Consider the following 24254-nt stretch of genomic DNA (forward strand, 5'->3'; position numbering starts at 1 on the left):
GGGAGCTGGCAAGGGGGGCCCTAGGGAGAGTCAGGAGGAGATGCCCGTGGCCACAGATGCCTTGGATTCAGGCCAAGGGGCAGTCACAGTGGGGATGCAGAGGCTCGTTTTCATTTTTCCTCCCTGACAATCCAAAACCCTCCGCACAGCATCCACACGGACCCTCACCCCTGCGAGCTGTGGGGGACGGTGAGGGAGGCTCGGAACGATGGTGGCTCAGCCCTCTCCTCTGGGCCCACCCCCTCCAGAGAAAGGACGCTGCTAGCATGGGATCCCAGGAGTGTAGAGGGGCCAGGAGGTCAGTCTGTCCTCCTGTGTTGCATAATTGGGTGGTTCAGAGGACAGAAGCTTCAGATCTTGGGAACAAGAGTGGGCAAGCCTGCCTGGGGGCTCCAGGCTGACATGAAGGGCAGGGCCAGATGCCAAAGTGCCTGCAGGGCAGCAGGGGTGAGGCAAGGGCGTGTGGAGGCCGCTGAACCAGTTGGGCCCTGGCTACCCACTGAGCCAACTTCTCCTCAACGCCTGTGGGGCAAGGCCAGCCCCAGTCATTCCAAGGGGAAAAACTCTGTGGGGCCATCACACCCACGCCCCTCAGCCTCAGGACACCATCCCCCGGGGCCCCCTGCAGCTCCGGGTGATGGACCGAAAAGCTGACGACATGGGCCAAAAGCCCAAAAAGGGAAGTGCCCAGGGTCCGTGGAAGGACGGACACAGATAAGGACAGGAGAAGACCGCTGAGTCCAGGCAAATCTACTTACACGCCCAAGGGCCCTCTGACGAGAGAAACGCTCTGACGAGGCTCCCTGGGCCGGGGCCAGCCCCCCACCCCCAGAAACTACTGGGCTCAGGGAGGAGCCCAATGAACAAGCAAATGAACTAAATGGCACCCCCCGCTGCCTCCAGCAAGGACATCCTGCTGCAAGGTCGAGGCGGTGCCTACACCACCCGGCCCCAGCACACCCCTGAGCCGACTCCTCATCGCCTCATCCACACGCTCTCCCCGGCGGAGGAGGGATTGGGTATCGCTCCAGGTGCCAGAAAACAGCGACCTGCACTAACGTGACGAGGGCGGCTGTGAGCGGCGCTGCAGCCAGGGACACGGGGGACGTGGGCCCGGGGCTGCGGATCCCGCAGGTGGCATGTTGGCAGGCCGGCAGGGCTGGGGCCTCTCGGTAGATCTCAGCATCTGGCCCGGGCCGGGGCTGCCTGTCCAGCAGCGGCAGGAGCCCCCAGAGGCTCAGTGAGGACCCGGTGGGGGACTGTGGGGTGGAAGGATGACACCACACTGAGCCCCACAAGAAGGCGGAACTCAGCACGGCACTGTCGGGAAGGAGGCGGCCACAGGTGGGTGGGCGGGGGTCCTGGCTCGTGGCTTTCCCAGGCACCGGCCCATTTCTGAAGGCTTTCAGCGCCCCCGGGATTTGGAATCTCAGCCAAGGTGTGGGTCCTGACCGAGGGCCAGGGGTGTGATGGGAAGGAAGTAGGCAGTTGCAGGGCCGCCGAGAAACAGCAGGCACCACTGGTTGCCCTTCTGGGAGAAGCCAACCTGCCGGGGCCCCGGGCCCCTGAAGGGGAGAAAGAGCTCCTGGGCCAGGCGCCGGTGGTCAGCGAGCACCATCTGCAGGCCAGGCAGCTGAACCAGGAGGCGGCTGCCCAGCCTTGCCTGGAAGGACCATGCCCAGGCACACAGGCCCATCCAGCACGGACTCTCCTGGGTCAAGTCCATGGTCACAAAGGGTACAGGAGTGGGAAGGCGGGCGGCATATCTGAACACACGCTTCCAGGGATGGGAGAGCCTATCCTGCGTCCCCCACCACCCCCGCCGCCTTGACCTGGCAGGGGCACCATCCTCGGGGAAGACACGGCAGAGTGGAGAGGAACAAGGGTTCCCTTCTGGCTGGAACCGGGATGAGGTTCGGCTGCGTTCCTGGAGGACAGCCTCGGCCCTGCAGGGGCCTGCCTGTGAGTAGTCTCGGAGGCTAGAGCAGATGGGGAAGCTCAGCTCCCAAGTGTTCCTTCTGCCTGGGGCTGGGGGGACCCAGAGCCACGTTTCTGACAGACGCGTCCCCAAGCAGCAGGAAAAGGGGTCTGACAAACAGACCCAACGACGCTGTGTAGGCGCGCATGTGCTCGGGTGTGCGAGACAGGAACCGACTGAGGGGGCCGGAGGACCGTACCGTCGGTCCAGGCCTCGTGGATGGAGGCCTTCTGCCGGAACTTCTCTGCCAGGTGGTCGAGCCGCTCCAGCCTGCGGATCTCGTTCAGCAGCCACTCCTCGTAGCCCTTCTCGGCCTGCTCCAGGTGCTGCCAGCCGTTGTTGATGTCCTGTGGGGACAGAGACGACCGGCTCACAAAGGGGAGCCGGGCCCACCGGCAGGGTGATACCTCCCTGAGGATCACTGATGAGAAGGCAGGCGGTGGAAATGGCTGGGGCCCAGCACATGGCAAGTGCAATCCATCCTGTGCGGTACATGAGTAAGTGACAGTGAAGGAACGCCATCGCCAGCGCTACGGGAGCCAGGTGACCGTGCAGTGAAGACTGTCCCTCTCCTGAAAAGGGGCCTTGAGCACCTGGAGGTCCTGGAATCACGAGGATCCAGATTCAAACATCACACAAAATAAGGTGTGGTTTGCGGATGGGTGTAGAATTCTAGGGCGTGATGGCGGGAGGAGGAACGTGGTGAAGAGTCAAGCGTACCTGCTACCACCCCTCCCCCCACAGGCTGGCTGGGGAGTCGGGCCACACGTCCCGGGCCCTGGCCGCCTGGCCGCCTGGCCGCGGGCACTCACCGAGACCATCTTGCCCTCGGAGGGCATGAAGGCGGGCCGGTTGCTGAGGCGCAGCTTCGTCTGCAGCGTGTTGAAGTTGATCTCCAGCTGGCACTTCTCCTGCACCTTGGGCGGCTTGTGGACGCGCCGGTAGTCCCGGAAGTCCTCCAGCTTCTGCTGCATCTCCTGGATGGTCTTCTGCGGCACCCGATCCTCCAGCCAGGGGATGGTGCGCCGGATCCACTCCAGGAGCTGCAGGCCCAGCAGAAGCCTCAGGGCGCTGGGGGGGCCTGGCCCCGCTCACGGGCACGAGGGATATGAGTCTTCCAGCCTCCCCGCTCCCCGGGATCACCCCTGCTCCCCAGCCTGACTTCTCCAGGATGCCCACTGGGATCCTATGGCTGGGAACTACGGGGATATGCGCACCCCTCCGAACCACTGTGCTGTTCTCTGGTTATTTCCTGTTCATGCCTTTGCTCCCGGGCCTCCTTCTCATATCGAAGCGAGGCGGTCTCAACTCTAGCACCCCTCCCATCATATCCCACCACACGACCCCCCCGTTGCCATGTTCACTGAGCTTGGCACTGAGAGAGACATCTCACTGCTTCCTTGTTCAAGGGCCGTAAGCACCTCCAGGGCAGAGCCCACAGCATGCCGGGCTCATTCTAAGGCAGCCAGCATGCCAGGCACAGGGCCTGGGATGGAAACAGTTTGACAGTAAAATTGGGGGGAAAAGTGATATTTTTATGAGCCACTCATATCTGTGATAGAGGACAGATACAAACAAATGAACTGGACATTCTAGAACAATCCTTGGAAAGGAAAATCAGTTCTCGTCCAGCATAGATATGCTTGAAAAAGTGGTTCCCAAATGCCAAACTCTGGCAAAATGGGAAAACCAAGCAAAAAGGTATCTATGCGCCTTTACATCTTGATGCATGGTGCCAGTGGCCCTTTCCTAGGAAGCAATGGGGTTCCAAAAGAGAACCTTTTAACTTTTTCTTGGTGTTAGAAAAGATGGTGGATGGTGGTAATAGATGGAAGCTTTTTAATTTTTGACAATTTTTAAGTAGTCTCTACCCCCAACGTGGGACTCGAACTCACAACCCCAAGATCAAGAGTCACACGCCTCAATGACTGAGCCAACCAGGTGCCCCGCAAGCTTTTTCTTTTAAAAATATCCTTAACTTGTCACCATAGGTTGGCTGTCAACTACTTTCCCAAATATTCCTGGTTCATGACATTCCGAAGTCTGGGAACCACCAGTCTCGAAGAGCGGTCAAACTACTGCTCTCCGGGAGCGTCAACCTTTTTTTTTTTCCCCCCCAAATAGAAGTTTTTAAAATAAAGGAGGGAATCCAGAAGAGATGTACTAAACACCCACGTTCCCAGTGGACTTTCCAGGTTCAGGCTCTGGAGTGGGGCTGTCTGGGTTTGAAGCCCAGCTTTGTGTTCTACTCGCGCGCCTGGTGCCTGACCCTCTGGGTCTCAGTTTCCCCACTCAGAAAAGGGGTGATGCGCGTTCCCTCTGCCCAGGGCTGCTGTGGAGACAGCAGATCCGGCTCAAGAAGTGCAGGCGTAGGGCCCGCTGTGACGAACCATAGTCCTGTCACCGGCTCAGTTCCAGGGCCTCCCTCCATCCCAAAAAGCCAGGCAGCCCGTGCGGAGGGCATGGCAGGTTTTTAAAAACCTTCCCCGATAAGTCTGACGGGGTGGGGTGTTCGGGAAACTGTCCTTGAGTACCTCTGTAGGAACCCGAGCTCAAGACCGCAGGGGCCAGGGAGCATGGTGACACCGCGGGTCTGACCCTTAGCCTTGTGAAACTAGCCTGGAAAGGTCACACGCTGGCTTGGCCACACTCCAGTCTGCAACTTTATACCCTTATCTAGGAAAGGTCCCCACCGAACCTGCCCGCCCTCTGCAAGTGTCACATGACCTTCGGCCAAGGGTAACCAGAGGCAACCGAATCCTCCCGCTCCGGTGAGGCCACCAGACTTACGTCACTGGCCAGCCTCTCATAATCTTCCATGAGGTGCTCATTCTCCTGGTTGACGGCCAGCACCTTGCAGATCCGGTTGGCAGCGGTCTCAGCCTGGGGCAGGGGAAGCGCCACGGTCAGGGGTGCCTGGGGGCTGGTGACCCTCCCTCCTGACAGGCTCGTCCCCTGAAAGCTGGCCCATCCACAGCCCACACAGCACTCCCCGAAGAAGGAAGGAGAGAAGCACAGCTCCAGCAAGATGGCACCCAGAGTAGCTGTGTCCTGATGGGTTTGCCGGCGTCCCCACAGCTTACTGCTAAGGCACCCCACCCCCGCCCCCGCCAGAAGGTTGGGCCCCTTGGCCTGGACCCCGGAGGTGCCGAAGGGGGTCAGGGAGCCCTGGACTATGGGGGAAATGGATTAACAGGCCCACGGAGAGGAAGGCCGAGGAGTGAGGCTGGGTGGGGTCCTCCGCTGGGCCAAGCCCTGAAGGAGTTTCCCCCTAGGTGGGAAGGTCTGCTGCGGAGAGGCCAAGCGCCAAAGGGCTGTGGCGGAAGGTGGAGGTGCTGGTGCCCCCAGAGAAGTCTGCGCACAGCCGCAAAGCACACGTGTCCCCTTCTTAATCCTCCCTTCGGAGGTGGGTGTGGAAGGTTCATTGGGCAGAAGTCACAATCCACGGGGCAGAAGGCAGCGGTGGAGACTGTGACCAGTCTCTGCTCAGAACTACGGGACAATGTGCTGCCTTGTCCTGCTGGGGGGAAATGCAAGGAGTGGAGAAGAAGGAGAGCGAGGGGGTGCCACACGGGGAGAGGAGAGGCCAGGTACCTTTCAGGAAGCACAGAAAGGGTCCAAGAGGAGAAGTTGAAACGGCAACAGAACAGGAACAGAAAGAGTGAGGAGGGTCTACGGAGTGGTGGGGAAGGAAAACAGAGAGGCTTGGGGATGGCTCCAGACCCACTGGCCACAGGCACCGACGCCCAGCCACTCCCATCCACACGCTGCTTCTGGGCCAGGCGGGGAGGTGAGGGGGGGCCGGCTGGGACTGGTGTGTGCACACACGCGCACACACCGCGCATTACACTGCAGGGCACGCACCGACGGCTCAGGCACTGCTCCTCAGAGATGAGGCTCATGAGGGCCTCGGCCAAGTGAGTGCCGGAAGCAGAACTAAGGTCCCAGCTTGGGGGGTGGGGGTGTCGCAGAGGTCAGTCCCTGACCCCTGACTTGGAGAGACAACAGGCACCCCGTGCTCAGATCCACCCGTGAAGGTGGGAGCTGCTAGTCAGAGGTGCTCTGCTTCACCGCTGAATTCCTGGCACCCCACTCAGGGCTCGGTAGGTTTTAGGTACTCGGAGCTGATGAATGAAGGAGCAAACAAAGGAATGAGGAACAAATGCTTAGTGACCAGAAATAAACGATCAGGAGAGAACGGGCATACTTCCTGCAAGGTCTGGAGTTCGCCCTGCGCTTATAAAACAAAACAAATGCCAGAGAGCACTCCTCCAAAACGCTGGACTGAGTCTCTGAGGACAAAGAGCAGCACTAATAAAAGCATCGCAGGACTGCCTTGAGAAGTAAACACAGGCTGGGGAAGCTGGACCCACAGCCGGAGAACCCTGAGCGCGGCACGTCCCTGGTGAGCAGGCAGCTCCCAGTAGCCTGGCCTTTCCTTCCTCTCTCACAAGAGGGGCCCAGCTGACTCAAACTCCCAAATGCTCTGGCCTGAGCTCTCCTGCCACTATCTGCTGCCACAAATCCCTCAAGGCCTCCCAGCCTCCACCATGGCGGAGGCCAGCGCTACGCCCACAAGGGCAGCTTGGGCAGGAGAGGGTGACGTGGTGGGCAGTGAGGCCGGCTTGGGCCTGCGGAGCAGTGAGTCCAGTGGCAAACGTGCTACTAGTCGGGTTGGGTCTGAGTCCAGGAATCTTCCGCCACTGCCCGCCCCACACCCCTGCTCTCCCTGCCTGTGCCCCCCCCCGCCCCAGCAGAACTCTGCAAACACAAGCCCCAGCCACACACTGGGTGGGCGGGGAGAGGCCACAGGGCTCGAAGGACCACGGTGGGCAAGGCACGCCCCGCAGGCCGCTCTGACCACCCAATCTCTGAGCACTTACAGGGCTGGGCACTATTCTAAACGAAACCCCTCACCTACTTGAGTTCATTTCATCCTCGGGACAATCCTGAGACAGGAACGGGTAGGATCCCCGTTTTACAGATGGGGAGACTGAGGGGAAGGGACTAATCTGAGGTCACACTGCTGAGAGGTGACAGAGCAGGGACCAGGGCAGATGGCAAACAGAGGGCCCCTGCTGGCCCCGAGGAAGGTGCTCCACAGGAGACAGCAGGCACAGTCCCGGTCCTGTGACTCTGGGAACAGCTCCCCACCTCTCTGAACTCCGGTTTCCTCCTTTGTCACAAGAAGGTAACGGCACCCACCCTCCTGGGGCGTGTCCGGGACTGTCCTCGAACCTGTGCACGCGGACTCGTTGGAGGACTGCCCAGCATGTAGTAAGTGCTCAATTAACGAGAGCTTGTTTCTCCTCCCCTGCCCTGCCCACTTCTAACTGGTGACATGCAATCAAGTCACTGGGAGTTACACTGCTGCCCGAGAGACCGGGAGGCAGGTGGAGGGGACAAAGGTGCCCAGGCCTCCAGGCAGGGTCTCTCTCCCCAGGGCCAGCCGGGTGCCTTCTCGTGGAAGCGGACCACTGCCACTGGGCACAGACACCCCTGAGTGCGCTGTGTCCGCGGCCCTGCTGGGGAGGGGGGCCCGGCAGGTGCAGGCCCAGAGAGGATTGAACCTGCTTCCCTGTGGCGTCCGGGAGGGGAAGGAGCCGTGAAGAGGGCAGGAAAGGCCAGTGCTCCCCGTGAGAGCACGCAGCCAGGCCAGCGGGCAAGCGGCCAGGCGCGGGTCACAGGAAGAAGGGCGGGGCGACCAGCGGCCAGGAGCACAGGTGCCCAGTGCAGCTCTGAGACACCGAGACACCACCACCGACCCCACGGGGTGGGCTGCGTTCACAGAGGATATCCGTGGTGTGCTGGCACCGGGAGGCCACGGTCACGAGAACCGTCATCCTCACGTCGGGGCGGCCTGCGGGGTGGCCTGGCCAGGGCCCCAACCACAAATGGGTGGCGGGGACATGAGGGGGACAGCGAGGGCACGGCTCCAGCCACAGAAGAGAGGGGCGCTCCTGCCCCAGCTCACCTTTTGAGCCCCCGAGAAAGCGTGGTAGAAGCAGGACACGTAAGTCATGATGGCTTTCTCGTCTGGCCTCAGAGTGCCTACAATATCTGCGCAGAGAGAGAGAGAAAGAGAGAGAGAGAGGCAGGAGAGAGTGACAGCTGCAGGGAGGGCGGCCGGGGCCGGGCCCGAGGCTCATGCGGGAGGAATAGCGCTTGCTCTGGACTGGAAGCCAAACCCCGGCTCCGGCGGCGTGGGCACGTTTCGCGGGGGTTTTGTAGGGCAAAGGGGCAAGTCCAAATCAGTGGGTCCCTCTCCTAACCAGAGCTGGCTCTCGGACACTGGCTACTGGCTTTGGAGAGGAAGCCTCGTGCAGGGCCCAAAGGGTAAAGGCCAACCAATCTTTCCGAAAACATCAGTGAGATCATGTCCTACGTAACCAGCTACCACCCCAGGACAGACCGCCAAATGGTCTCCAGGGGCCCTGAGAACAGAACTCCTGATCCCTCACTACTGTGATTCTACACATCTTGGCCCTGTTACCATCTCCAACCTCATTTTTCTCCTCTCGGCTATTCCTTGAATAAGCCAAGCTCATTTCTGCTGCCAGACCTTTGCACCTTGCTCTACCATCTGCCTGGGACGCTGTCCCTACTGATCTTCATCCAGCAGCTCCTGCTCATCACGGCAGGTGCCTGCAGAAGTCTCCCGCAGCAGCCCCCAGCTGAAGCAGCACCCCGGCATTTGTCCCCCACCATCCTGCCCCATGTTCTCTACTGTGCTCGTCACCACGTGAAACAACTTGATCTGTGGCCACGCCTGTCGCCTGTCTCGCCCACTGGCATGTCAGCTCCATGAGATCAGGGATCCTGCCTTAGTCCCTACTGTATGCCCCATGCCTAGAGCAGAGTCTGGCCCAGAGTGGGCACTCAACAGACACCGTGAGCAAAGACTACAACATGGGCAGGGCCGCCTGGAGTCGGGGGGGGGCGGCTTCCAGTCGGAGAGAGGCCACTGCCGTCTGCAAGAGAAATGAGGTGAGCGTGGGAGGCGAGAGGCAGCAGCGGCATTGGGCAGTGGCGGCGAGGTGGGCCTGCCTGGCCCTGCCCGGTACCTTCTGCGCTCCCGAAAAGGCATGGTAGAAGCTGGACACATAGGTCATTATGGCCTTCTCGTCGGGCCGGGCCGTGTTCACGATGTCTGTAAGTGAACGACAAGGGTTAAACCGCCCAAGTAGGGGCGGGCGGGGGTGGGGGGGGTCGCTCACTGGGATCCAAAGTCTCCCAAGGCCACAGGCATCCCAGGAGAAGGACCCTCAGAATGGATTCAGTGACCCCTGGTGACTCCAGTGGGCTTGTCCACACCCTCGGCCCCTCCATCCCCTGTGGTCTCTAGAAAGGCCAAGGCTGTGGGAACTGGATTAGAATGAGGCCACTTCCTCTTTCTGAGAATGGCCTCAAGGGGCTGCTGAACAGTCAGCCCCAGGGGCCACCAGAGGCCAGAGCCATGGGTCCTGGTTGGGGGCAGTGCACGGCTGGGAAATGGAGCAAAGCCGGAAAAGGAAAAAACAAACACTCCCCTTTTATGGGCTCCAGACTCTGAGCCTGGGGCAAGCAGGGAAGGCAGCCGCCTTGGCTGTCTGCAGGAGTCAGCCCTCCCTGGCCACCTGGCCTGCCCACCCCGAGAGAGGGGCAGGACTCGGGCAGGACTCAGGCAGGGCTCTGGCAGGACACGTATGCGGCCCCCAGAACCCATCTTCTTCAAGGCCCTCCTTTCCCGGCTTGCCCATCCCTCCCTGAGCCTGCCTCGTCTGCTCAGGCTGCTCCCACTCTGGCTCAGGGGCAGGACCGCTGTCCCTGGTTCGACCAGCTTCATTCAGCCTTCTCACTGGCACGGCCAGCTCCCTCAAGTTACCGCAAGACTTGCCCGCAGAACAGGGTGGTGACAGAACAAAAGGGATGTACTTACCCTCCGCATCCAACATCTTGGGGATGTCTAGGTATTTCTCGGCCACTTCGAAGGCATTGTTCAGGTTGGTGACAGGGTCATCCTGGGGGAAAGAGGAAGAACTGTCAAGGGCAGGACTGGAAAGCGTTCTTCAGGCAGTTCTCAGGCCCCTGTGCTGCGGTGGGGACTGGAGGGGGGGACACCCAGATAGTTGATTCCCACCCAAAGGAAGGCCTCTGGAAATCTTCATGGGGCAAACTGTCGACTTTTTCTCCTGAGAAAATGCGGCTGGGCTCTTTTCTTACACTTTCCAGCCCTCCAGACCCCAGATTAAGACTTCCGTCCTGAAACCTGGAAAGTGGGGTCCAGACCAGGCACTGGGGGCGGGGGGGTGACGGGGAGGGGGTAAACCGAGAGCCTCTGAGGTCTAGCCTTCCCGAAGCATCCCTTCACACTGTCTCCCCACTGTCCACAGAATTCAAGACCCTCCCTCATGTGCCTTAGTCCATGTCCAGCTAGAGCCCAATCCGATTGCTCAGTGGGGCTTAAACAGGTCAAGTGCAGGCTTGTGCCCCACCCCCCCCCAGGGGCCCTTCCCCGACCATGCCAGCTCAGGTGCATTATCCATCCTCCGACTTGTCTGGCCCTATCCCCTTCCCACCCCCATTCAGCCTGAGTGCACGTGCATGGCCTTGTGGGGCAGGTTTGCTCCGGACACATCATCCTGCCTTCTCCACTGGCTGGGAGCTCCTAGAGGGCAGGGACTTGGTCTTACAGGACCGCAAGCTTTGTACAGGCATATCAGAACAGTTCCCCCTACACGGGAATCACCTGCCAGTGGTGATGGTCTGGAATTCCTTACCCCTCTTCTCCGTTAGGTGGAGAGAAAATGCTTCTAGAAGCTAAAAGGTTAAGGTAGGGGAGCTGGAAGGCATGGCTGGCCAGGCCCTAAAATAACTGTGGGCAGTTGCAATGCCCATAAAGGGAGAAGGGGACAGTCCCCAAGGGGAGCGAGGGAGGTCAGAACCAGCCACGGAGCCTAGCCTGCCTATCTGAGCGCAGAATCCAGCTGAGGACGCCAGCTATGGACGGGCTTGGGGGAGGTGACCCAGCATCAGGGGCAGGGTCAGACTCTGTGGATCTCTGGGCCACTGAGGGCAAGAGCAAGAGGCAAACCTTTCTCAGCTTGTCATACTCGATCAGCTCTGGTCGGTGCCGGTGGATCAGTGCATTGAAGGCAAGACCGTCCTTCCAGCTGGGGATGGAAAGGAGAAGGTGAACAGGAGGGCCCTCTCACCATCCAACGAGCGCTGGTGGCCCGGACGCCCACGGGAAGGACTAATTCCCATTTATCGGGGTAGGGGGTGTGCCGGGCACTGCACGCAGACAGCAGAGCGGAGCGGCTGGAGGTGGACGGATTGCGGTGAAATCCTGGCTCTCACTTGCTGTCAGCACGACCTTGGGCAAGTCTCATCACCTCCTGCTCTCTCAGTTTCCGTGTCTGTAAAATGGGGTAGTAACAGTACCTACGGCCTACTGGGGGGTTGTGAGGATTAAAGGAGGGAATACTTGTCAACACTTCAACCAGCCCCTGACACGTGACAAGTCCTTTATGAGCGAGGGCTGGCCTCTGGGACAGCGTGACCCCCCTGAACGGGACAGCCTGCGGCGGAGGGAGACGGGCCCATTGCGGGCCTTTCGCCTCGGGGCAGCGAGGGAAGGAGACAGGCTGCGGCACTCTGGCCGGGCGCTCACCTGATGTGGAAGTTCTGCACGTTGACGTTCTTATACGGGGCAGTCTTCCTCTGACACCACAGGAGTAGCCCTTCCTTGGCAGAGGTCTCTGAGGAACACATGAGGGCGATGAGCACGGGATCAAAGCCCAACGCTGAGCACCCAGCCCCAGGCCGTGATACTCTGGGCTCGAGCACAGGAGTCGGACGGAGGGCAGCACAGCTGGGAGTAAGAGCTGCTCCTGCTCCAGACGCCGCAGGCGTCCGCTGGTCCTGAGCACCGGCCCGCACACACGCACAGCCCTGAGACGCCACCTGCCCAGGGTCCTCCCGGGAAGTGACAGTGCCAGGGCCGCACCAGGACCTGCGACCACGCCATGCTTCTGACCACACAGCCTATGCCTTTATCTGCCAGAACACGCGGCCAAACAAGCCCCTGACGCTGGCCTCGGCCTCTCCTGAACAGTGAAGAATCAGCAGAGGGTCAGGAGTGCCGGGCCCAGCCCGCTCGGCGGCGGCCTCAGCAAAGTGGAGTGGGAAGGGCCCAGGTTGTCTGTTCCCCAGGGACAGTGTGGGGGTGCTGGGAGCAGGGGAAACGTCTGTGCCGGTCACTGCTGTGGCCTACTGCAGGAATCCCCGCCGCGTACTGGCACACCCAAGTGTTTGGAGGGGAAGTGAAGCAGCTCACTCCTGGCTGGCCTGGACTGGCCCTTGGGTCATGGAGGCGAAGGTCGGAGGGTGGGGGTGTCCAGCGGAAACACATAGGTACTGATGCGTGGGAGAACCAGGCCAGCCTGACTCCGTCACTACTTTGCTCTGTGACTCAGATTCCTCGACTGTAAAATGGGGCCAATCGTGCCCATTTGACGAGGATCAGGTGAGGGTCCACGGAGATGGAGACCACGGGAGCTGAAGGTTCTGGGTGGATACCAGAGCTGGGCAGCTGCTAGGGCCCCCCTCACCTGCAGCCTGGGCCAGCAACTCACTAACCACTCTTGCACAGGGCCGGGCTCTGGGAGGGACGCTGGGAAACAGGGCAGAGGCTCAAGCAGGAAGACAAAACCCCAACATTGTAATCTAACTCGCCCCAACCTGGGTGGAAGCAGGGCAGGGAAGAAAGGCTGTCCTCTGCCAGTTCGCAGGCTCTCACCTTCCACAGAGATGTCCTGGATGGCGAACCTGAGGATGATGGTCCAGATCATTCCCAAGGTCATCTTTGCATTGCCGTCCACAATCTCTGCATGCAGAGAAGGGGGCAGAGGATGAGAAGGTTGTTAAAACCAGAGGGGACTCCTGCTGGCTCTGTGTAGAGATGAGCTCTGATCGTCCGACGGGAGCTACCCAGGCCTGTGGGCCACCCTTGCTGGGAGATGTCGCCTGAATGCTGGGATGCACTGTCCCCAGAGCCTTCTGCCGCCTGGCACCTGCGGGCCTCTTCCCACCTGGCCAGCTCAAGCCCGCTCCTCCCTGAGGCCCGTCCCCGGCGTGGGGCTGGCCTTCCCAGCCGTCCGCCTGCGCCTCCCTCACGCTATTACGGGCACGTCTCCCCGCCATGCTGTGCTGCTGTCTGTTGACAATCTTGTCCACTTCCCTCCACCCTTGTCCAGGCCACCGTGGTCGCCCCCCGAGCTGGACACCCCGCCGCCTCTGCCCCGTGCGACCCACCTGCACCCAGCTGCCAGGGCGCTCACATTAAAAGACGCATCAGATGTGTGCCGCTCGCCTGCTTAAGCCCTCCCACATCTCAGACGAAACCTGCGCTCCCGAATCCCACTCATGAGCCCCGCCCTGGGGGACCCAGCCCCTCGCTCCCTGGCACACTCTGGCTGGGTCCCTTTGGCAAGCCAGGTTCCTCCTTGCTGGAAGGACCTCACACCTTCCGTCCGCCCATGAAGTACACCCCTCGGCCCTTCCCTCAGATGGCCGTCCTTCCCATCCTGGAAGCCTCTGCCGTCACCTCTCCCGGGATGGCTTCCCCCACCGCCCACCTACAGGGGCTGGCCCGGTGCCTCTCCCCGGCAGCCCGCTCTCCCCCTCACACACTGACCACCATTTGTAACCACGTGTTTGCTGGTTTCCCTGCTCACGGCCTGCCTTCATGAGCACCGCTGTGTCCCCAGCCCCCGCCCTTGTGGAAGCTACGAGGCTGCAGGACAGGGACAGCAGGGACGCAGGCCCAGCTGGTAAGGCACACACTTCCTTAACTAACCAAAAACCCGCTATGGTCTCCAACTTCTGGGAGTGAGAGAGAAGGGTCTGCACCACACATTCTTCAGCTCTGGGGGCTTAGAGAGAAGTCTTCTCTGCAACACTCAGGGCACCACGTGTCTCGTGCTGAATAAGAGAAGTGAGGGCAAGCGGCCTCATCCCTGAGTCCGCCGGCCAAACGGGCCACGGCAGTCCTCTGAAAGCCTTCTGCTCCCCCTGCCGCCCGAGATCTCAGCACAGCAGGTGTGGGGAGGGACTCTGCCCACTGACCCTCGAGAACAGGACACTCTAGAATGGGCCTGATTTGGACAGGAGGCAGAGCAGTCACCCAGAGGAGGGGGCCGAACCTTCCCCAAGGGCACGCTTGGGAGGGAAAGGTGGGCGCTTGTCAGCCACCACGGAGACGCTCCCCACAGCCAAGCCATGCGGGCTGATGGAGAGGGCAGCTTTTGGCTTTAGAGTGTCAGGAGAAGGAAACGTGCGTAGCCGGCTGGCTGGAGGCAGGGGAAGGACACAATGTCTGTCAGGCCCTTTCCCAGGGCTAAGAAGCCCAGAACCGGAAACCAGGCCGAGTCTTCCGAGCCCAGGGCAAGGGCAGCCATTCAGTCAGGAAATCTACGTTTCTCCTAAGCGCCGGGCACTCCAGAGCGGGGGGACGGATACGGTCTGGGGAGGAGGCCGCGGCTCCCTTACCCGGCCGGCTGCACAAGGAAGCTGGTCATGGGGGGCTTAGGGAGCTCCTGTGAGGGGGGCGGGGGGGAGACAGCTTCTCTCATGACACTTGCACCAGCTGCTTCTCGGACCCACAGCTGTGCCCCTACGAGGAAGCCAGGTTTCCGCTACGGCCCAGACAGCGAGGAGGGTAGGGCGACGGGGGCAGGGCGGGGGGCTAGGCTTTCAGGTATTCTGGAGCCCCTGGGGCGCCTCCAGTGGGCTGCCTTCCAGCTTCGTCCCAGGGCCCAGCGGTCACAGGGACTGGGAGTGAACCAAGTTGGGCATGAAGAGAGAACATCTCTAGATGGAGTTTTTCTTCAAATGAAAACTGATGAGTGCCACCGGGTCTCTCCTCTAACCCCTTCTGTATTTACAGGCGAGCATTTGAGCAAAATAAATGCAGCTGAGAGAGGCCGAAAGATAGTGCAGAGCCAGGATGAAAGATACATGTAAGGACAGAAAACTTGAGGACCCAACTGATTTTTGGTGTTTGATTTTTTTTTTTTTAAACAAACACCAACCACCTCAACCAGGGCATGTGACGTTTGGCACCCCTCCCGGAGAGGTCCCAGGCTGGGGCAGAGCCTTGGAACTCAGCACACACACTCTGGCCTAGAGTCCTGGCCAAACTCTCAGAGCCCGGTCATTAACGGCAATTAGTTGTCTTTGTTTTTCTAAAAGCTGGGACAACGTGGATGTCAGGGTGTAGGAAATCCTGCTCTAATGAGCTGAACTGTGAGCGCGGGCTGATGGGGAGCTTCTGGGCTCCATCAGGCCTCGCCTCATCTCCAAAAGCGCTGTGAGCTCAAGATGAGCTGGCTGCTGGAGGGACAGCATGTTTTGCTCTAGGGGGAGGATCTAGAATGAAGGATCGCGGTCTTGGGCATCCCCACGGGGCACAGAGGGTCCTGGGGATCCAGTCAGAGGCCAAACTCCCTTGGGCCGTGTGGCCAGCAAGGTCTTGTCACTGACCTTTGGACTTGCACCCTCCACCCCAGAGCCCCGACACTGGGCCTCGAATGTCCTTCTCTTCTCTGCATTCCCTCCTGCCCACAGATACCAGGCAGGACCAAAGGGCCAAGGTGCTCCAGGCACAGAGAGATGCCTGGCCACGTGTCTGTCGGTGTCTCTGGGGCCCAGCTCAAGGAGGGCAAGTGAGGGTAACCAGGGTCCAAGTCAAAGCCATTCCTCCCATGCAGAAGAGGCCTGCCCTACATGACAGGGGGCATGGATTCCCGAGTCCTGGATGGATTATTCTGCAGGTGCGGGGTGGGGAGAGTCGTGGGTTCAACGATCACATCGAGAAGACAGTCACTGTGGTCACTGCAGATACACATTGGAGCTTTACACACCCCCAAGTGCTCTCTCTGCCACCCACGCAAGTTCTGTTCGAACACAGAGCTCGGGGCTCAGCGCCTACAGGTCAGGAACCGAGCCACCCTGTCCGAGCTCACCTTCCGCCCCGATGGAGACCAGCTTGACTCCTTTGCTGGCGATGAAGTCCAGAGCTTTGTTCACATTGTTGATTTTGTGCACTCTCATCTTGCCCCGCTCCGGCTTAGGTAACCGCTCTCCTGAGAGTCACACACCGAGAAAGAGAAGCTTTAGTGACCCCACTGCTCTCCAGAACTGGCCGCCACGGTGCTCTGCCCCCCAAGCTGCCCCCAGGCCAGTGCCCAGACACGCTGCCGTCACTCAAGCCTCACGCTCCCCCTAGCAGGCACAGGACTGCTGGGGTGAGCCGTGTCCCCGGGACCTGCGACAGCCCACTTGTTCCAGGTGTGGGTTGTCCTGTGGTGGAAAGGGGCCTCACCTGAGATGACCTCCAGAAGGAGCATGAGCTTGAGCCCGTCTCGAAAGTCCTCATCGATGTTCTCGATCTGCGTGCCGGCCTTCCGAAGGTGGGAGTTGCACCAGGCTGTGAATGTCTGGGGAACGTGACAGAGAGGCCTGGAGGGTCAGTGCGGCTGTTGGGGCTTTCTAGCAAAAGGGCTAGACACACAGTCCTGACCCTGGGACAACAGTGGCCACCACGCAGCCCTCGTATGCACTATTTCTGCTCTTTAAGCGACCCGGGCAAGTCGACCTGAGGAAACTGAGGCTTAGGATAGTTAACAGACCCACCACACCATCAGCCAGGGGGTAAGTGGCAGAGGGTGGACAAGAACCCAGTCATGCAAATGTGACTGAGCGCGAGGCCCTGAGTATGGAAGCGAGACACAGGGTCTCTACTCTCGGGGAGCTTATGTTCTCCTGGACAGACACATCCAGCTCCCCCGCCCGCGCCCCCAGCCGGGGGACAAGACCACGGGTCCCAGCCCCAGCCAGCACCAGCTTCCTCGCCCTTCAGGTAGGAGCTCAGGCAGCACAGAGATGACCTGGGGCAGGAAAGCAGCTGGAAAATAAAAGCCTTCTGTAAATTCAAGGGTTCCTCACATGGGTCTCTCTCCGAGCTTTGGGTGGCCTGGCAGCGAACACCTCCCCTAAAAGGCCAGGAGCACAGCTCCTCGGAGCCCTGTGCAAGCCTCGTTTGTTTCCCTGCAGGCCAGACACCCTCTGTTCCCTGGAGAACATTCCACATCCCACTCTTCCAAATCTTAAGGGAGCTTGAGGGGGCTGGAAGGCAAGTGGGAGGCAGGCACCCACCTCCCACCTGGGTTAGGCAGCCGTCTCTGAGGAAGTTTCTGTGAAACACAGGGCATGCAGATGCTGGGAGGGGACAGGATGCTTTCGGGCAGAGAGGGCCACAAACAAGCCCAAATCCCATACACGGAATATCTAGCACAAGGCCCCAGTCACTCAGCCCGCCGCCGGCTCGGCATGTCAGCAGACATCAGCCCCCAGGACGCACGTCACATCAGTTAAAGATGGACGTGTCCAGACACCTTCTGGGGCAACTTAGCCTCCCACAGCAGGGTCTGGGAAAAATGCCACACTTCTGTTTCTCACGGAGCCCCCATGCCCCGCCCTGCCCCCTCCCTCTGCAGGGGCCAGCGTGGATGTGGGCAGAGGGCCAGGGGCGCACAAGAGCACACTCCAGGCCCAGGCGCAGGCAGAGGCCATGTGGGGGGCGAGGGGCTGCCAGGGAGCCTCTGGCAGAGCACCATGTGTTTTGACAACTGTCACCACTCCTGCTCACTCAGAGACTCAACACAAGGCCCCTCCCAGACAAAGAAGCCACCTAATTAATACGCTGCACCACAGTGAGGATGGGCACGAGGTTTCCTTCCAAACCCACACCCGAATGGTGGATGACTGTGGGTGGCCCAGGGCCCCCCACCCCACCTGTTGCCAACTCGAAGAGTCCCTCCGCATGGGGAACACAGACCCCATCCTGTGTGAGGCTGTCCCCTCAGCTAAGGGTGCCTGGGCCCTGCTGCTGCCTCTCCTGAGCTGGCACCTACCGATCCCCCAAAATCAGCCTGAAGTGCCGCTCCTTGGGGACACCCACACTGGCTGACCCGGATGTCCCCTCCTCTGTGCAGATCTCATCACGGAACCTTTCTCTCTGGGCTCTCACACCTGGGTGTTGTCCTCTGCCTCCCCACATGCATGAGCTCCGGCCACCAAGCTCACTGAGGAACATGGGAACGGGTCTTCCCACCCCATTTCCCAGCTCCCCCTACGCAACTCTCAAGTCAGACAAACGAGGGCTAGGCTGCTGCTTCCGCCACCCATGTGGACACACCATCCAACCTCCTGGACACCGCCTCCCCATCCATAACACGGTGAGGACGGCACCCGAGTCATGGTCAGTGTGAGGGTTCGCGATGGCGATGCCCATAGCGCACACAGCAGGTGCTCAATAAACAGCAGGTCCCCGCTCATCGCTGGGCCGCCCCCAGATCTCCTCCTCTCCTGAAATCCTGCTGCCTCCTTCAGAGTGCCTTCTCCGTCCCCTGCCTACCCTGGCCACCACGCAGCCCTCGGCAGCTCTCAGCAGCATTCTCCAGTCATTCTGTGTCTTACTGGACATCGCCTGCACGTGTGCAAGCTCCAGGGGCATAGGGGTTCCGTCTCACATCCCACATGCCATTAGAATGCCTAAGCCGGAGCCGGCCATGGTGGTGGGCAGCGGGCAGGCGTGCGACTCGACCTCCTCCAAAGCGGCGGGCAGCAGCGGGCTGGGAACGCCGGGCCTCTGCTCGTGCTTGCACCTGCCAGACGCTGGCGAGCAGCAAAGCGACCAATCATATCCCGAGGCTGAGGACCTAAGAGAGCGATTCCCAGAGGCCAAGCCCCTCAGGGCTCTGGTGCTGTCAGGGCCAACATCTAGGCCCCTGGTCTGCAAGGAGGGGCCAGGAACGTGTCTAAGTGGCAGCTCTCATCACCTTGGCCTGCCTGGGTTATGCCCACGTGCTCTCAAAGGGCACAGGTCCGGGTTCGAATGCCAGCTCCTTGACCTTACGTCTCAGTTTCCTTCTCTGTAAGACGGACTTAGCAGAACCTACCTCCTGTAGTTGCTGTAAGGATTAAGTGGGGGAGATGCTTTAAAGCACCCGACGCAGTGCCTGGCATAAAGTAAATGCCGGATGAATTGGCCACCTCCCTCTCTGCAAAGGCCCTCGCCCTCACCCCAGCCCCATGGTTTGCAGCGGAAATGAAACTGCAGGAGACCCTCTTCCTGTGGCGGCTGTGAACAAATCTCGCCTCATCGGGTTCAGGCTATCCGTCCTCACAAGGTCACTGCGCTATCTGCCCTCCAAACGTGCACCCCATCCTCTGCTCATCTTCTCTGGGGAGCACACAAGACCCTCTAGGGCCTGGGGCTCACACAGACCCGGGTCAAAATCTTGCTGCCGCCAGGGAGGCAACCCGCCAGCAGGAGAACCCTGGGCAAGCAATGAGCCTCAGATTCTTCAGTGATGAAACAGGGACAGTAACCTCTCCTCTTAAGTGAAGATTAAACAAAATAATTCAAGTAAATCACTTAGGACTGTGCCTGGCACAGATGAAGTAAGCACTCAGTGGTATACATATGTCAAAGAAAGTTCTATTTTCCAATAAATGGTAACTATGCATTGTGCACTTCCGTCTCCCTAACTGCAAGCAGGCAGAGTCCTGAGCAGAACACAGAGCAGGTGCTGGGAAGAATATCCACCTGCCCGCCTAGGTGCTGAGAAGGCTCCTGAATCTGCCACGGACAGAACAGAAACCCCGCTGACAGGCTGCCCACCCTCCCACTCCATGCCCTGCTTGGCTCTGTTTCCTCCTTCTGGAAGATGAGGGGCACGTACTGACACCAGGGGCTCACGGACAGGGAGAGCAGGACCTCGTGAGGCCATCCTCAGGGAACAAGGCCACCACAGAGGGCCACTTCTTCAAGCAGTGACTGGTGAGGTGGAGCTGGAATTCGAAAGGGACATTAAAAATTCAGTTTTTTCTAGCTGGTTATGAGAATAACTCTCTACTTATACACTTCTTCTCCCTGCCCAGCTTAGACGAGGATGTGTGAGGTGGGTAGTGTGGAGGGGTGGTTTCAACAGAGGCCTTGTGCGCCCACCACCCCACCCTCCGCTCTGCACAGTTCTCAGAGCACGAGCTACAGAGCCCAACCGCCAACAGGTTCCAACACTCCGTGATGCCCCGGGCCCATGGGGTTGGAATACGTCCATTCCCTGGGCCAGGTCCTGGGCCGAGTACCCAGGCGTGAGCAACCGTGGACACAGCCTGCACAGTCATGGGGCGCCTGGTCTGACCAGGGAGCGGGTCTCGCGAATCAAGTGACTCAACTACAGAAGCAACACGCGCAGGGGAAGTGGTAAGAGTTACAACCGGAGCGGACACTTCCATGGAGCTCACTATGTGCTGAGCGCTGTGTCAAGTACTAACTTCTCATATCTTCACAACTATCCCGTGGGGTAGCTGCCACTGTTGCCCCATTTTACAGATGAGGAAACCGAGGGTCTGAGAGGTGTCGTGACTTGACCACAGGTAGTCACGCGCCTGGAAAGTTATAAAGCCAGGTGCTCGGAGCTCCAGAGGCCCCACTCTGAGGTGTCAGGTATGTGCCCTCCTCCCCGCTGCCCCCCCCGGAAAGGGAGCTAAAGAGTGTTCAACATGCTAGCTCCTGATCTAGTGGCAGGGGCAGACACAGGGAAGTTTCCCTAAGGAGGTGATTCTCAGACTCTGATACGACTGAGAAAGAGTGAAGACAAAAATAAGGGATATTTTCCAGATAGCAGGAACAGCATGTGCCAAGGCCCTCAGGCAAGTCGGAGGGAAAGGAACGGAGTGAGACAGGGCAAGCTGTACCAGGAGGCCGGCAGGGCCTACCTCACGGGGCCTGGGGAAGGTCACTGGCGGCTGCCGTGTGAGGGCAGAGCTGAAGGAGGCGAGGGTCGATGCATGAGGACCAGGAAGAAGAGAGAGAGTAAAGAGCCTCTGAGAGAGACCTGCGGGAGGAAGGCGGAGGAGCCACGTTGGAGATACCGACTGCTGTGACTGAGAAAGGCAAGCTCAAGGTTTCTATTTCGCTGGGGGGTGTGGGGCCGGCGGGGGGCGGGGGGGGCTGTCCAGAGATCCCGGCAGGCACTCTGTGGGAGTAGGAAAAGGCAAAAGGCATCGAGCTCAGCTGGGCTTTACCATTAAGGTCATTTTCAGGGTAAGCACGGACTCAGCAGTGTCTGTGACCCCGGGCACTCAGTGCATTCGCCTGGCCAACAAACCCCACCTTGGAACCCCTACTGGGTACCGGGCATGGGAAGAAGCAAAGCTGACAGATAATTTACATTCTGGTGAAGGCGGGGGGCGGGGGTGGGGCATGTCAAAGGTAATTATGCAAGAATTGCTAATTACTAGTTCTCACTATTTATACGTAGTAACTCTTTAAAACCTCCAACCTCATGATCATGTAAATTATCATCTCCAGTTTACAGATAAGGAAACTGAGGCAGGGAGCGGTGAACTGACCTGCCCGAGGTCACGGAGCTTGTCAACACAAGCCCAGGGTGGCCGCTCGTCCACAATGTCTGAGTGGGATGCTCGGTACTAGCCTGGCAAAGCAGAGCCAGCAGAATGGGGTCAAGAAGGGGCCCAGCCTCAGCCCGGTCCCCGAGCTGGAGGGGAGCTCACAGGGTGAGGCAGGCAGGCAGAGCTGTACCTCCAAAAGCTCGCCTGCTTCCTAAAGGGTGGCCTGGACCCAGTGCAAGGCGGGCGAAACAACACCAGGGGTGGCCCTGTTGCTCCCAGCCTGTCCTTGCCATTCTGAGAAGGGGGCCTGCACCCAGCCCTTGACCTATCTAGGGAGGAAGGAAGGATGTGGACTTGTCTGTCTTTGAGAACCCACGTGAAAAAAACCACAGAGAAGAGGCTTTAGAACTTGCCTCTGCACACTGGCAGCCTGTTCAAAATTCTCCTCTGGTTGTTAAAATAGCACAGGGTGTGAGTGGGGGAGAGGAAGGGGTGGAAGGAGAGAGAAAGACAGACTTGTTGGTTCCTCTGGGATCCAGTCACCACTCCCAGTGCTGTTGGTGCAGCGGGGAAGGCAGGCAAGCTTTGGAGGGGCCCCTGGGCTGTTTCTGCTTTGTCACTCTGTGTGTGGGGGGAGGGAGGGGAGGGCTAACATCGCTGGCCATAAAGTCCTTCCTGTGTCACAAGGACCCCTCCCAGTGGCCAGGATGTGGGGCGGCTGGGTGAATGAATGATGGATATTGTTCGGGAGGTGACCTAAGCAGCCAGGAATGTGGCAGCAGGGGGCTTTAATGAGCCATTCATTGATGACTCCCTCCCCCAACCCAAAGAGGTAAACCCTCTCTACTCTGGGCAGTCACTGAATAAGAACCAAACATTTGAAGACACAGGGCAACCAAGTGGTGTTCCAGTGGGCAGAGTGATGGTGAGTGGTGAGTGCAAGAAAGGGTCCTGGTGGGATGCGGCCGCCCCAGCTGGAAAAACTTTCCTACCCTCTTTTTCTCAAAGACTTCCTGTTACAAAACATGGCCGTGGTACTGAAGGGGGTGGTGTGGAGGGAAATGTCTGTTGGAAGCTGGAATTCCACTAAACCCAGAATAAAGGGAAGTCTCTCGAAAAGTCAGTCTGGGCCGAGAAACAGGCTCAGCCAAGTCTCTTGGCTGGGGTGAGCATACTGGCTTTGATTATGGGCCCTGGCAAGCAGGGGCTCCTGGACCAGGGTCGAAGGCTGCACTACTCCTACTCACACGGCAGATGCTCACATGTGGATTCCATTGACTCCACGCTCACAGAATTTTAGGACCAACTCTTTGCTGCCTCACGCTGCATCCCCCGCCTTCCGCCGCTATGCTGCCCACCCCCTTAGCAGGACATCACAGGCCAAGAGCCTGACCCACGAGGCTGCATCTTTTCCCCGGCCCAGGACTGACTGGAACTGGTCACGGCAAACTCCCCCAGGGCACACGGAGGCAAGACAGGGCTCCCTATGGTGCTGGGAGTTTTCAAACCTCGTCTCTGCAATACCGTGTTGGGTTTGCCGCTCCGCTGGGGCACCAGCTGCCTTGAGGGGGAGGGCGCTGTCCCACCTCCTGAACTCCCACCTTGCCTGCTGTGGCCTCTGATGCTGCCCATGGTTCCTGCTTCCACGGGTCCTCAGGAAGGGTGTCTGGGGCTTGGACACAAGGGAGGGACAGCTATTTATCCCAAGGATAGGCATCCACCCTTATCACCCATATGCCACGCTTCAGACGAGGCCTGGCCCCAGTGGGGCATCTTTTCAGGTCCTGAAAGCAGAAACTGCTCCCCTGACCCCCGGGCTAGATCACCAACTATAAAGGCCCTTTCAGGGCCCGATGGCTCAGCCTACTGGAATCTGGGTTGCCAACGGCCCAGGCAAAAAGGCGATCGCCCTGGCAACAGCTGCATGGACCATCCAGGGAGTCTGTGAGGCTCTGGAACAGTTCTGAGATGGTACACCTGAGTACTGTTTTGAAGACCCACTGCCTTTACCAGAGCCGAAGGGGAGAGAAACCAGGGAGCAGGCCGAGAACAGAAGATGAACTGGCTGCCAGGTAGATGGATGCAGCCCCACCAGAAACTGAGGCTGGTAGTTTTGCAGCACGGCGGACACAATGAGCTGCCCGCCCCCCCCCTCAGAACCCAACTCCACAGCTAGTCAAGAGCAGAGCGGGCCTGTTGCGTATGCCTGTCCCATGACGACATAACCTAATTTGAAAGCAATTACAGGGAAATATGGAATGCTTCTTATGTCCTGGCCTGACGTTGCCTTATTCGGAGTTTTCTCAGCCTACATGAAAAAGCTCTGACTTCCCAGTTGGAGGAGAGGTATAAATACTGCAGAGTGGAGTTGTGAGCATTCCAGAGGTCCTGCGTGTCCATCCAGAAACCAGCTCTCCCCCACGCGCCAAACCCCCCCACCGAGCCACCCTTTCCGCCTCGGCCAATCACCCTGGGAAGCACCAGGAAGCAACAGACTGATTCTGCAGTGTCGTCCCCACCTCGTGAGAAGATTGGTCTAGACGACATCCCAGAAGGTCTTCCCTGACCTTGACGTCTGCACCCTGCAATCACTTTACTCTGTTATGTCGTATTTGCTGTACTTGTTACTCTCAAGAAATTACATCCTCTGTCCGTAACCAGTCTCCCTCCTGAGTGTACCGTAATCTCCACGAGAGCTGAGTCCGGTCTGCTGCAGGACCCCACGGCCTTGCGCAGCCGCTGCTCAGTCAACCCTAGAACAAGCAGAATGGTCTGGGGGCTTCTCATGTCCAGTCACTGATGACGTCACAGT

At 59.4% G+C, this 24254-nt stretch overlaps 1 protein-coding gene across 4 annotated transcripts in view; it reads right to left on the bottom strand.

The window, feature by feature from the left end:
- ACTN4 (actinin alpha 4) overlaps positions 1-24254 on the bottom strand; it is a 70644-nt gene that overhangs the window by 10052 nt on the left and 36338 nt on the right. For 3 of the 4 annotated variants that reach the window (XM_044911480.1, XM_021701120.2, XM_044911479.1), the window contains exons 2-11: positions 16344-16458; positions 15985-16104; positions 12759-12845; positions 11631-11718; positions 11052-11130; positions 9897-9978; positions 9043-9128; positions 4769-4861; positions 2791-3021; positions 2178-2325 (exon numbers count right to left, since the gene is read on the bottom strand). In XM_044911480.1, coding sequence (XP_044767415.1) covers positions 2178-2325; positions 2791-3021; positions 4769-4861; positions 9043-9128; positions 9897-9978; positions 11052-11130; positions 11631-11718; positions 12759-12845; positions 15985-16104; positions 16344-16458 — 1129 coding nt within the window. Of the gene's footprint in view, positions 1-2177; positions 2326-2790; positions 3022-4768; positions 4862-7952; positions 8039-9042; positions 9129-9896; positions 9979-11051; positions 11131-11630; positions 11719-12758; positions 12846-15984; positions 16105-16343; positions 16459-24254 lie in introns of all 4 variants that reach the window. The other variant, XM_044911481.1, reaches the window with a different exon arrangement.

The sequence above is a fragment of the Neomonachus schauinslandi genome, chromosome 16 (assembly GCF_002201575.2).
Source record: "Neomonachus schauinslandi chromosome 16, ASM220157v2, whole genome shotgun sequence".
In the NCBI taxonomy this organism is placed as follows: Eukaryota; Metazoa; Chordata; class Mammalia; order Carnivora; family Phocidae; genus Neomonachus; species Neomonachus schauinslandi.